Below are 14,695 nucleotides of genomic sequence, written 5' to 3'. Positions count from 1 at the left end.
GAAGGGGTCGAGCAGATCCCAGATCTCGACAGCGTGTTTGCGTGCGGAGCGGGTGTTGAGGAGTATGCAGCGGAGGTAGTTGGGTCCAGTCCTTGGAGGTTTGGTGGTTCTGTCGCAGGTGAAGCTGCAGGTGCGGCAGGAGAAGGGTCTGTGGGTCCGTTTCAGGGCTGCCTGGAAGCAGGTGTGGTTTTGGCCGGCGTTGAGTGCGTGGACGGTGCTGGTGTTGTATCGGAGTCTGGTGTTGTGGCGTTCGTGGGGTCCAGGGGTTATGGCGCTGGACGCGGTCTGGGCGTAGATGGGCTTGCCTTTGGCGCGCGTTCGGCGTGGCCGCCTAGCGGTCTCCATATGAGGAGCAGGGAGGGAGGAGCAGCTGGGAGGCGGGCGGCCTATCGGAGGGCGAGGGGGCGGGGCCGCAGGGAAGCAGCTGCGGGAGCGGAGGGCAGAGTGGGGTGCTGGCGGAGAAACGGTTGTCAGGGCTAGTGAAAACAAACAATGGCAGAAGAAAAAGCAGTTAAAACAATACCAAGGGGCACAAAAGGCACAAAGTAAACCAGGTACACAGCAGGCGCTGAGTGGTACTGTGCAGTGGCGAACTTACAGCAGCGGGGGGGGGGGGAGAGAGGCACGGACATGGCAGAGGTGCTGTGCGGCGTGGGGAGCGACATGACCTGCAAGCAGGGTCAAGGGTCGCTCTCAAAGTTGCATAGCGACCTTCATATAAGGGGAGGAGCAGCTGGGAGGCGGGAGCGGGGCGGCCTATGGGAGAGCGAGGGGATGCAGGGAAGCAGCGGAGGCAGAGCTGGGTGTTGGCGGAGAAACGGGGGTCAGGGCTAGTGAAAACAAACAATGGCAGAATAAAAGAGTTAAAACAATACCAAGGGGTCACAAAAGGCACAAAGTAAACCAGGTACACATGCAGCGGCGAACTTACGGCAGCGGGGTGGAGGCGCGGACACGGCAGAGGTGCTGTGAGGTATGGGGAGCGGCCTTACCTGCAAGCATGTTCAAGAACCATTCCTACAATTACACCGTAACAAAGTGGTCCTAAAGACTAATCCTAAATTCCTTCCTAAAGTAATTATTCCTTTTCATCTAAACCAATCTGTAGAGTTACCAGTGTTTTTCAAAACCCAGACTCTGTAGCAGACGGAGCTCTACACACACTAAATGTCAAAAGAGCTCTTCTCTATTACATCAATAGAACCAAATCCTTTCACAAAACAAAGCAACTATTTGTAGCTTTCTCTCCACCACTTAAAGGCAACCCCATTTCTAAATCGGGGATTGCAAGGTGGATTGTTAAACGCATACAAATATGCTATCACAAGGCAAAACGCACATTAACAGTTCCTCATAGAGTGCACTCCACACGCAAAGTAGGAGCCTCTGTGGCTTTCTTAGGGAACAGTCCCCTAGAAGACATCTGCAAGGCAGGAACATGGTCTACAAGACACACCTTCACTAAACACTATTGTGTTGATATGCAAGCCAAGCGGCAAGCTGCAGTAGGCCAAGCTGTCCTCAAAACTCTCTTTCAAACTACTGCAACGGATACAGGTGACCACCGCTAGGGGAGACACTGCTGCACATTCGATGCAAAGTGTAGAATCTGCAGCTCATATACCTCGATCGGAAAATACTACTTACCAGTATGTATCTGTTCTTGACATGTAGAGCTGCAGATTTCTACACGCCCTCCTGCCTCCCCAGGACCTGAACCTGTATCTTAATTAGATATACACGCATGGACAGCCCTTCTTTTTTTCTACTAACTCCATCATTTACCATCATGGTGAAAGACAATCTAAGGATGGAGCAGATGCCCAGGCGCACTATCGTCCAAGGGAGGAGTCACCTATCTCATGACTACAAAGACTTCTTCCAAGACAACAACAGAAAAGATGCATACTGGTAAGTAGCATTTTCCTTTATTGCCAACCAAATGAATGTTAATTAGTTTGTCGGCATCTATTAAGAAGAAAGACTGAGCAGACGTGCTGGGGTTCGAACCTGCGGTTGTGAGGTCAAACATAAGGTTAATAGGGTGGAAGCTGCAGCCCACTGAGCCAACAGAATCAGCTTGGGCCAGAGCGGACCGGGCAGGGTGACTGAGTCTGGCTTACTGTCGGTATTTTTGTGCTGCTGGTGTTTCTAGAGAAGCAGCGGCTGAAATGCAAGGTTTTCGCGTTCAACCGGACACTGCAGTCTGGAGTCATTTGAAAGTAGTGTAGATACACGTTATAAGCTTATTTGTAATTTCCCGTGAGGCTTTGGCCAAGGCCTGCTCATTAGAACGTGGTGACGATTCCACTGAAACGTAAGATGTCACCGTAATTGATTTTGTTTCTGTTCCTTTGTGTTATAGAGAAAATGAAAGCGCACTCTTGTGGAGGTGGGGTGGGGGGGACACGCCTTATAATTAAAGCTGCAAGGTCAGGAAATGAAACCTGGCCCAAAATAGATGGCAGCCTGCGCTCCGCTGCTGCTGGCTCCCGAGAGCAAAACGCCCTGGGAGTAAACATTTCCCGAAAAGCAAAGAATGGCACGAGAGAGAAGTGGGGGCGAGTGAGCACGGCAGTGCAGCGAATGCGCCAATTAAAAACAGATGGTGACATGACCCCAAACAGATGGCGACCCTGCTCGTAACCGCAAGCCGTAGGCCGTGGGCGGATACATTCCCTGGGAAAGGTGGGACATGCACCCACCTTTGCCCAATTGCTTGCTGCCTTTTTATAAAGACACACGCAAAGCTCAATAGAAAAAATGCAACAACAAAAAAAAAACACGCACGAGTTATTGAAAAGTCAAGAGTGATTGTAAGAGGTAGTTTTCCTAGGGCATCGTATGAGCACTGCTCTATGCTCGACCTAAAAATGCTAAAAGAAAAAAAACACACGCACGAGCGTATGAAAAGTTCGGAGTGATTCCAAGAGGTCGTTTTCCAAGTGCAGCGCATGTGTGCTGCGCTAGGCTCGACCTAAAAACTGCTTTATTTAAAAGCAGTCCCAGCTATGGTGGACTGCTGAGCCCAACAGGCCACCATACCTGGGAGGGCCTGCCATTCACAATGAGTCGCAAATTGCGAGAGGCTCATTTATATTCATGAGCCTCTCAATATGCAACCCTATTGGGAATCGCTAACAGTGTGAAATGCACTGTTGTACATTGGAAATAGCGCCTCGCAAATTGCGAGTCACCAAAAACTCGCGATTTGCGCGGTGCTATTTCCACGGTCGTACATCTGGCCCAGTATGTGCTGAATAAAAAGTGAAATCTCTCCTCTGCTGGAACAGCACATTGAACGGGCATTGATGTAACACGTTGGTTGAAACATCCAATAACTTGAGCGAGCGAATTCCACTTCGTATAAATATCACAGGGTCAAAATATGGTGATTCCCAAAGTTTTTCTCTGTATTCAGATTTGATCAAAAAAATGACGACAGCTTCTCAATTCAATTTCAATGTTTTTTAGTTAGTCCAAATGAACATCCATTCATCAAAACATTAAACAGCCGACGTGTTTCGTCCGATGGCGGACATCATCAGGGCTCTCAATAAAATCCACTCATAGAAAGATTTTCTCCTTCACTTCATGAATCTAACAAATTTATAACAGCAATTGAGAATCTATATATATAGTTCAATCAGTGATTAGACCAGAGCTTACCATCTCACAGTCAGTGACCTCAATAATATTCACCCTCTACTTTCCATATTTTCAGGCTACTCGTCAGTGGCACGTTGGCCTGACGAGTAGCCTGCTGCCGCAGACCGAGACTTCTCGACATTGAAAATCACGGACCTTTTAAACCCGAACAGTGTGTTGAATTTGTCGAAATCAAATACGTGAAAGTGGAATTCCTGAATCTTATACATTGACGTTAATCTTTGTTTGAAAATATGGAAAGTAGAGGGTGAATATTATTGAGGCCACTGACTGTGAGATGGGAAGCTCTGGTCTAATCACTGATTGAACTATATATATATATATATATATATATATATATATATATAGATTCTCAATTGCTGTTATAAATTTGTTAGATTCATGAAGTGAAGGAGAACATTTTTCTATGAGTAGATTTTATTGAGAGCCCTGATGATGTCCGCCATCGGACGAAACACGTCGGCTGTTTAATGTTTTGATGAATGGATGTTCATTTGGACTAACTAAAAAACATTGAAATTGAATTGAGAAGCGGTCGTCATTTTTTTGATCAAATCTGAATAAAGAGAAAAACTTTGGGAATCACCATATTTTGACCCTGTGATATTTATACGAAGTGGAATTCGCTCCCTCAAGTTATTGGATGTTTCATTGGACAATTTGTTGGATCTTTCAACGGTGGATCCATATTGAGGTGTTGAGCGGACTGTGGATCTTAAACTCATCATTAATACAAGCATAAATTTGGTTATTTTGTGCGCTCTAGTGCTTTTACCCTCACCGTTGTTCTTGAGAGTATATAACAAGTTGGTTGACTTAAAAATGTATATCCCACGCATTTGAGCAATTGAGAATTTTTGTTTTATGTTTGTGCTCGTTCATGGAGTACAGAGAAGCCAATAAATTATACTAGCTTCTGTTCTTTAAATAAATAAAATTGGGATTTTCTCCTAAGAGGTCACCTTGGAAATACATGTTGCACCCTTTAACCTTACTTGCAAGAACCTCGAAGCTACAAATTGTGTTACCTCTTACGGAGGGTTTGGTGTATTTTCACCTTTACGTTTACTGTTCATATTAAGCAGAGAGTGTGCATTTTCTTAGATTGCTGCTTCTGGAAGCCCTTTTGAGAGACTGCTTTGTTTCTGTTTATTTGGTAGGTGGCTTTAGGAATCTGCATACTGTCGTCGTGGGAGCGTGTAAAAATGCCCTGGAAGTCGACCTTGGCTACCTCATCATCACAGCTGCCCGAAGGTATCAACATTGTTCTTTTCTTTTCTCTGCTCTTCATTGGTCGGAGTCTTCCTCAAGTATAGCCTGATAATCACAAGGACCACTCACTCATCTACTTAGGATTAATACATTGATAGAGAGAAGGTATTTTTGTATACAGAGTAAAAGTAAAGAGATTCCACAAACTACCCGTCCATCCTGATTGACTGACTGTTCAAGGCTTTGCTACTTTCCTACAGAATAAATACCGCTCTGTTTTCATATGTTTCTAATTGAGCTAAAGTGTTTACGGGACTGTTCTCTTTCGACTATAAACACTTAGTCTAATGCTTTCATTGTGCAATCTACAGGCCTGTCTCAGGGTTGACTCTAAATATGTGAAGAAAGGCGCACACATATGATTGGGTATAAATGCTCTGCTTTCTGATTCACTAGCATCTTTCATTCTGAGGAAGTTCCGCACGTATTTATTGTATGACATTAGCATGCAATATTTAATTTCACTTGAAGTGCAAAGCTAGGGAAATTCGTTACCTATTATGTCTGTTCATATAAAGGAGATTAATTTAGTCTATGGCATGCATTTACCCTGCACTTTCCACTCTTCGCAGATTGTTCATACTTCTATTTATTTAATATTTTGCAGTCTTTATCTTTGTTATTTACATACTTTTCAGATGACTGCATGGTTCAATAATTCATTTTCCAGCTCAACATCATAGTTTGTTGATTTTAAAACGTAAAAGCATTTCAGAAAATAAAATTAAAGCAAATATATTTGAAAATATGAACAGTTTACCAAGCAGGGAAGTGTATTCCAGACACTTCGTGAATATTGATTGTCTAAACAGAAGCTCTGCAATAGCCAATCACTGTTGATACTTTTAGCGTAAATCTACTTACTCGTATCCTAATATATTGTATTTTGATTAATGTTGTCTACATTTGGTTATATTGCACATGCGCTTTTGTTCTCTTCATACCACTATTGACACGTATGACTGTAAGTTTTTCTCTTTTAGTTGCTCCTTGCTTTTTATTCACCAAGCTTGTGCTTCTCTTACACTTCATCTCTGTTGTACTAGTTTATGTAGATTTGCTCTCAGTACTCATGTATCTATATGATTTGTTGATTTTCTCCTTCATTGTGTTTAAACGCATGTTTTTAGGTGTAAAGATCTATGCAATTTTCCCATGGAACACCTAAATAATTTACTGTATTACTCTGCTTTGATTTCGTGTTTAAAGGCAACATGTCTACGACACTGAATTAACGGATGGTAAGAAAGCCTCTTGTATTTTGTTAATGTGGAACTTGTTTTTGATAGATTACATGAGGTGCGAATACAGCCTTCCCTGACTAAAGATGGAGTATTTTCTGCACTGAAGATGGCCGAGCTGGAGTTCCCCCAGTTTGAAACCCTTCACCTGGGATTCGTAGATGAGTTCCTTCTACAGTGTACGTGCGTCCTTTTGTCTAACCTCATCCAATTCTTCACATGATTTTAGTTGCGGCATGTGTTTGGGATGGCAAAAAACATTCCTTTTAACATATAACCTCTTTTAATTGCCATTGCTTTCAGCTTAGAGAAATTAAAAATAGTGGACCAAACCTGTTGCTTCTAACTTTGATTATTTATTTATTTATTTTTTTAAACCATATAAAGGAAAATGACATGTGTTTTGTGGAAGTTTGAACGGAAGGCTTTTTTCATGTTATTATGTTTAAGGGAATAATAATTGTTTGGCTCTGTTTGGAGTTTTTATCTGTTGAGCCTGTGGTAGCTAGATGTGCCACATTGCAGAACAGTGCTGTTAAATCCTTATGTGTGTCATGGTAAAAGGGTTAGTTCTGATGTTTATTATACTTTAAGGCCAGGAATTATTTTTGCATTGAACATCTGTTGGTAAATATCTTGGTAATCTGTTGGAAAGTACCAAACATCCCATCTGTTAATTCCACATCAAAGTACTGCACACTATGAACAAACAGCTTCATTGTATGTATCCCTGGGAAAATGATCACACACACTGTGATAAAAAGCCAAGTTGTAACAGGTAGATCGGGTACACTTGTAAACAGTGGCTGTTAACAAGAATATGTAAAATTGTGAAAAGCTTCCCAGCTGAGTTTAACCTATTGAAATTTAGTTAACAAAGTGCAGCACGGCCAACCCATGCCAGATGTTTGGCATCTACAATGACTAGGTAAATTAGTTACATTCAATTATGTGAATGCATTTTTTGTTGATAGTCCAAAGACCTTGCCAGTGTCTGTTACACATTCCTGACTTAAGGGGATGGGCAGCCATACATACTCTTGCATTTATCTCTGACTCTGCTTGGATGTCTTATTCCTCAGCCGGATGCTTTTTACTTTACAGGTAAGATGACCAATGCTGACCTCATGAAGTATGGCCTGGCAGATGTAGCCGAAAATCCTGGCATCATCACGGACATAGGCATGAAAGCAGTGAATGAAGTTTTTTCCTGCATCAAGTATTTGGTTATTTATAACTGCCCTCATCTACATAACCCAATCCACTGGATCACAGGTATCAGATCCTTAGCAGTGCAACAACCCAGTCTCTTTTCAGTGTATGCCCCCCCCCTGCTTTCTGTAGCACATGCTCATCTCTGTGCTATTTTGTTCTGTCATCTCATCTTTTTGTATCATTCCCCATCTTTCTCTGTTATGTTCCCTCCCTGTCATACCTCCTCCTTCTTTATCCACATTCCTACTACCCCACTTCTCATTTTATTCAGTCACTGCAGCCCCTTCTTTCTCATTTTTTTTATTTCTTTAACAGTTTTATGTAGCCCTTCTGCACCATAAAACGTAACAAAACACCTTACAGGCAAAGGTAGTCTATGGCTTAGAAAACAATACATATATTTTCATAGTGTTATGGTAACCGCAAACTTGAAAGCCAGTCGATTAGGTGAGTTGGAAAAAGTGTGAGACATATGTTCAAGAAGAGAGGGAAGAGGAGAGTTGTTGGGTGTTTCCTTCTCAAAGTGGAAGGCTAGGTTTTAATGTGCCTGGAAAAGAATGGAAGTTAGCGAGTAGCTGCCTTACTTGAACCATTTTCTTGGGACCACACTGGACTTTGAAAACTTTTAGTGGGTTCACTAGCACCAAGTTGTGTTTTCTGGCATCAGCAGTAGCATTGCATGAGTTCACCGGTAAAGATGAAATGGGCCTTTATATTACCCATTGCTTTTAAGTAACAGTAGGTTTTTTGATGATTGTTCATTCTTTTACTTCAGTTTTGATCTAAAGGCACCAAGCAAATATTTAGGCATTCTGCTCTATGGGATCTTTCATTGACAAAGGTCATCAAGACATCCCCATGGTTTGTTTTGGTCAAGGCTAACTGTTTTCAGGCTCTCTAAGTCAGAGGTATGTATGAGTGCCACCTGCACTTTCTTACTAGGAGTTGTGGTCTTGCCAGTTTGCAGCACTGTTGCCTGGTTCTCTGTTATTTCCTTGATTCAGTGGCTCAGACTACATTTTGGAGTCGTTCAAAGGAACAGACCTCTTGAGTAAAAAATGATCTCCTATCCTGAAGTAATCCTTGACTGTACGACCTAGTTAGCTCGGAGTACAAAGGGGCTAACTTTGGTATACAGCTGGAGTGCAGTAGTAACTGAGGCATTGGAAGACCAGTTTCCAACATTACCCTCAATGCGTACGGCGCAGAAACCAATAACCGTTAGGTCCCAAAGGTAAGGGTTCATAGCAAAACACAGATGAAAAGGGAAAAAAACATGGTTATTAGGGCACGGTGAGCACAGATTGCATTTTATAAACTAATACTGTTTATCCACATGCTTTCTGCAATTCCAAAAATCACGTCTTTTAAGAGCAGTCTGCTTTTTAGCTCGTATTTAATGGGGTGTATAATGCTCATTTATGAAATTGTACTTACGTGACTGATTATGTTTTTATTGCTGTTACAAATGCTTTTTATTCTACTTTTATGATTGCTGTTGCAAATCGAATAGCGATTTTGATAATGATGATGGTGAAGAGCAGTCTGCATTACTCTTGAAGCTGTGTGCTTGCCAGCATCTTTGTGCAAAAGGTGCAGTAGGAGGTCCCTGTTTTGGTATTGGAGATGTCTACTTGTACTCCTTAAGGGGAGGACTCTACCAATTCTTCATCACTGCTGTATGATCATACACATTGTACTTGCAATTCATTGAAGTGTTTGGGTCTTTGTCTCCTTATCCTGCAGAACATTCTCGATGGAGCCGACTTGTTGATCTCACACTGGTGCGCTGCCATGCAATAAAGCTTGAATCCTTTAGCCAATTCATCGAACTTTTGCCGAGCCTAGAATTCATCTCTTTGGACCAGATGTTCCGGGAACCTCCAAAAGTAGGGTTTGCTTCTAGGCATACTTTAAGCCCTCTATTTAACTGCTAGGTTCATGTACCACTTTAGACTGGCACAAAACAGAAACCAAGTTGCATCGCAAAATGAAGTGGGTTTTTCTGTAGAATTAAAAAAAAACATCTTTCTTACAGATCTTGAATGAAAGGAGCATTTGCAAAGTGCACATGAGAAATGTAATTGTTGCTAGGCGCAGAGAAAGATGATCAGTTCAACAATTCTGACCAATGGCGAGTGCTTGTAGGAAGATGCATATTTGTATGACTTTGCTCTTACGGAGGGTTGTAATGGGGTAAGAAGAGAAGCCCCCATGTCCTTGTTTTCATTACTGAGTCCTGAACAGTTAATGAATGCAAAATGCTGGATCGGAAGGCCTTGCTCGGATTATAAAATAGTCTTTTCCAAATACATTTTTTTTCTGAGTTGGCATGCTTAATCAAAGTCTTTGCTTGGCAAAAAACGTGTAAGGTATAGAGCCATGTTTGATCACATTGCAGACCTTGTTGAAGGCAGTAGCGTAATCTAGGAATCGGAGGGCTGCAGCCTGATTGTGATCCCAGTGAACTGGATGTCTTCTAATATGCTGTGTACTGTTGTATCTGCAACTTTTTAAAACTTAATAGCTGAGGCTGTGTGAGTGAAGATGGACGTGGGTGTTATCACGGCTTTTACCATAATCATGCAGAGAGGAGAGCGAATGGCAATGGCGGCTGGTAGCGAATGGTAGCTGGACAGAGTTTTGTTGTTTAAGTGTGTGTGCATACGTGCCTATGCTGTTGCACATGTTTACATGCATGTCTATTAATATTTTCATGTTAGCAACTGTAGATTTGCTGATGTAAAGAGGTGCATATGCTTATATTGTTTAAATATGTTTCGGTTTAAGTATACATGTACCACATCTTTGGGTTGAAGTGGTGATGCTGTTGCTTCTGTGCGCTGGTGTTCAAGAAATGAAAGAATAGTGTGGGTTGTTCTTTCTTTACCTAGCTTTTCTCTAAATAATGCATAGATGGTGTTTCAGCGTCCTTGATTTGGTAGGGGGTTGCCTTGTACAGTTGTGGTCCTGCAAGATTGTGATGTGTTTTTTTTAGAAACTTGTTACTGAGCCTTTGTATTTGTATGGAGTGACGTTTCAAACTTATGTCTTGTCACACATTTGTTCTCGAAGGTCTTTCTACTTTTGTTTGTTGTTGTGTTTTTTTTAACCTTAAGATTAATTGTGAGTTGTAATGGGTTATAGTTTTCACTTTCGTGGAGAAAATTTGCTCTAGGTTGTGATGTTCATGTAGAAAATGTGTTTTCAAGAGTGCCTATGTTTTAGATTAGGGCACTAGTTCTTAACCTTTTGAATTCTGTTAGCCACTTAATCATTATTGGAATCCAGGGTCCCCTGGAACTTAACTGCTTCAAAATAAACCACAAAATACAGAAAAAGCATTCCTCAAACACCTAAATTATGAAATATTTAAGTTAATTCACAAACAAATATAAAATCTAAATTTTCATATTGGAAAGTTGGGGCTCTCCTAAAGCAGACTGAGGCCACCCATTGTCAATACTGAATTCCGCTTCTCAGGACTCCAGAGCCCACACTGCCTTGCATCATTACCGCTCCAGGAGGCGCAGCCGCCATTTTTTCGCGCCCGGAGGCGCATAAAGGTGATCGCAGCACCTGCTCCGCGGGAACCGCTTCTCAGGACTCCAGAGCCCACACTGCCTTGCATCATAACCGCACCAGGAGGCGCAACCGCCATTCTTTCGTGCCCGGAGGCGCATTAAGGTGATCGCGGCTCCCACTCCGCGGGACGCGCGCAGGCGCTCGCGCCGGGCGAAGCCCGTGCCAAAGGCGGGCCCGTTTGAGCCCGTTGGAGACCGGAAGAGGCCGGGTTCAGGTCCCCCTTTTACTTTCATCTCAGTGGTCTGGCAGGTCTGTTTCTTTCTTTTTATTATTTGCCAACTTTCGTCTTCCTGGGTTATTATTATTATTAGGGAGTTTGTTTGACCCTAAGATGAATACCCACGAAGGAAAGTCCAGACTTGCACCTACAGGGGGAAGTGTTGCAGGGACCTTAGATCAATTTTTGATCAGGGCTTCTTCGGTCCTTGCACACGAGATTGCTCTGACAAAGCGCCAACTATCCTTAGATGCCTTACAAGCAAAACGGTCATCACTGGGTGGGCTGTCCTCGGCACGTACGCCTGAACGCTGTGTGGCCACATGTATTGACTCTGGTGGCCTATTAGAGGGTGTTAGTCAGCGCTCACATGCTTCTTTGGACTTGTCTGCATTTGGAGAGGTTCCTAACATTGCACCCACTGACAATCAGGTGAGTGAGGATGTATCTGCTGGTGCCAAAACACGCGCGGCCACAAGGACTGACCCTAAACTTAAAACCCAATCTAAGGAAGCTATGGTAACTAGGCCGGAGCCACCCTCAAAAAGGAAGAGAGGAGGGGGGCAGCAAAGGCAGAAAAGTGCTAAATTGCAGAAGATCGATAAGAATGGCGGGTCAAAGACTATGACACCCTGTGTAATCGTTGACCCCGAGCCACTGACACCTACTAATGGTGCTGGGAACTTGGATCTGCCGGGTGTTTTTGTCGGGACATTTTGATGCTTTATGTGTGAAAATGGGGGACATAATTCAGTCCGCTCTTTCACTCATCCTTGATAGGATAGAAAGACTGACAAATTTTGAATTGCAGGTTGTGCCTAACGTCCATACTATTGAAGCCTCTTTGATAACCATTGGTCGTGCAATTGAAACTTCCTCGAATGTATTGTGCCAATCTAGACCTACTAAATAATGCAAGGTCCCCAATTTTAAGCAGACCTGACAGAGAAGGTTTAATTTCTGTTGTGGGGTTGGATGCTTTGGGTAGACAGGTAGTGGAGGAGGGGAACACCTCTAGTGAATTTGCCAAGTTAATCCCAAGGGAGAAGGGTAATAGATTCTGGGGTAGTTTAGTAGGCCACACCGTACATAATTGTTCTACTTGTGGCACAGGTAATCATTTAGAGCTGGCTAATGGATAGTCTGGCTGTAATCTTGGCCCTATTCACAATGGTTTGGTTCTTAGTTTTAGGAAGGCTGACCCCAGGGTATTGCATCTCCCACCAGCTGCAGCCCCTTTGGTAGTGGTCCTGAAAAATGTACTGACTTTGCTAAACCGTCAGCTGGAATCAACTGACCAGTTAATGGCTAAGACCATGCATTGGCTTACCTCACAACTAAAGCTGGGGGGTGGGATATTTGCAATCAGTTAATAATGGCAAGACGGGCACCGTGGGTTGGGCACTCTATGAAGGGTGGGGTGGGTGGGGGGGGGTGATTGTGTTATTGCCAATTTTAATAATGAACAGGTTGTTTGTTTTTTACTGGATCACTTGGGGAGTGGAAGGCAAGGGTGTCTTCACGGGGAAATCTCCCTTCTACCTCTTGTGTTTTTTTTTTTTTTTTTTAGACCCGTCATACCTCTTTTGTAGGGGGGATAGTTGGGCCATTCCTCATAGACCCTTAGCGAGATTTGCTGATTTAGATCTAGCTAACAGATTTACCCCTCTGTCAGGACTAGATGCCTGTGATTGACTGCCTTCAGTAGTTGCTTTAACATCTATGGAAGTTATTAGTCATCCTGCTTCTCCTTCTCTTGAGAGCAATACACAGTTAGTGATGAATAAGGGGATTGTTAGTACATCCACATCTGAAGCCATTAACACTGGCATTATGGATTGAACCCCTGTTCCTTGTCCCACTGGGTTGAGGATCGCTGAACGACCTGGTGACCATACTCATAAATGCAGTATTATGAGTTGGAATATTGGGGGTTTAAGATCGAAGAGAGATGATCCCAATTGGCTATCTTATATAAAAAGTTATGATATAAGTGCCTGGGACAGGGAGGACAATTTTTGGTTGGACGGTTTCAGCTCATATTTTGTACCTGTGCGCCCAGCTTCGGTGGGCAGAGCAAAAGGAGGCCTGTTGTTTCTCCTCTCTTTGGATCTAAGGGGCTCTGTAAAAAGGTTTGAGATGACTCCCCACACTGCTTGATATTGGAGCTTAGTATGCTCAATCATTCAAAGGTTTTACTAGTGAATTTCTATAATTCAGGGGAGTGTGATTATGTAAACCAACATGCAAGTACCCTGAATAATTTTGTATGTATTATAAATCTAAGCAATCCACTACTCCCTACTATGTTTTATTAATGGGCGATTTTAATATGCATTTATGTGATTCACATTGTTTGATTGACGATCCTCATGGCTTTAATTATGCTACGGCCCCGCATTTTGAGCACACTAGACGGGGCGAGTTCCTTGAGTCCCTCTTAACTGATGCTGATCTATTCGAACCTAGTTTTGTTAATCCAGAGGATCGATGTCCCACATTTAAAACCAAGGCTTGTAACTCTATTATAGATTTTATTTTTATGTCCTCTATGCTACTGAATAAGGTCAACTTCTATAATGCTCAGGAATCTCCTTTGAGCGACCATAACGCAGTGGTTCTAATCTTGGACACTACTTGCGGTGTTCTGGGCAAGGGACGTAGGATTCGGGCACCGATCAAGGTGCTACCCTGTGATCAGGGTAAGAGGCTTAGATGGGCTAATATAACCCCAGACACATTCCTTAAGGGCCTGTGGGAGGATTGCTCAGATGGTATGACAGTTTGCATTAACCCCCTGAGCACCAAGGATGCAGTACTTAGGTTTAGAGGGCATCGGAAGTCAGATAGGCTTTGACTTAACTACTAAAACCAAAATGAGACCCACATGTGGCCCAAAATGGTTTGAGAAATGTTCTCCTGCTCATCGCGCATTATCCCTTGCCCTGAAAAAACAACCAAGGGAAAGGGATCTGAAAGCCAGGTGGAGGAAGGAGTACAAGCTAGTCCTTCACAGGCGGAAAAAACGAGATAAAGGAAGAGGCATGGAATTCCTTATTGTCTGTGGAGGTGTTAAGGGATAGCTCCAGCTTCTGGACCATTGTCAGCACCCCATTTTTCTCGGGAGAGGATAATGAAGCCCAGGGTTGTAATATTACAGAAGCTAAGTGGCTTTCCCATTTTTAGGCGATTTATGAGTTTAGGGGGGCTGTAGATGATACCCCATGGTCCTCCCTATATCAGACCAGTACCCGGATTGAGTTTAATGAGGGGAAATTGTGAAAGCCATAAGTGAGACTGCTAGTAATAAAGCTCCGGGCCGGACAGTGTCCCTGCAGATCTCTTCCAAAGTAACCCTCAATTCTGGGCTAAAATCCTTGTTAATGTTTTTAGTGCTGTGGGAACAGTAGGCTTCCCGGCCTCCTGCTCTAAATATATTATTATTCCTATTTTTAAAAAGGGGCAGCGAGGGGATCCTCAGTATTTACAGGCCAAT

The 14,695-nt window shown here is 43.1% G+C and overlaps 1 protein-coding gene across 1 annotated transcript in view; it reads left to right on the top strand.

The window, feature by feature from the left end:
- Positions 1–14,695, top strand: part of FBXO38 (F-box protein 38) — a 312,552-nt gene that overhangs the window by 85,289 nt on the left and 212,568 nt on the right. The window contains exons 8-11 of the mRNA XM_086931615.1: positions 4,830–4,923; positions 6,231–6,361; positions 7,287–7,457; positions 9,144–9,286. Coding sequence (XP_086787741.1) covers positions 4,830–4,923; positions 6,231–6,361; positions 7,287–7,457; positions 9,144–9,286 — 539 coding nt within the window. The remainder of the gene's footprint in view (positions 1–4,829; positions 4,924–6,230; positions 6,362–7,286; positions 7,458–9,143; positions 9,287–14,695) is intronic.

The sequence above is a fragment of the Lissotriton vulgaris genome, chromosome 7 (assembly GCF_964263255.1).
Source record: "Lissotriton vulgaris chromosome 7, aLisVul1.2, whole genome shotgun sequence".
Lineage (NCBI taxonomy): Eukaryota > Metazoa > Chordata > Amphibia > Caudata > Salamandridae > Lissotriton > Lissotriton vulgaris.
Note: the sequence above shows the minus strand (reverse complement) of the source record. Positions and strands in the feature narration are given on the sequence as shown.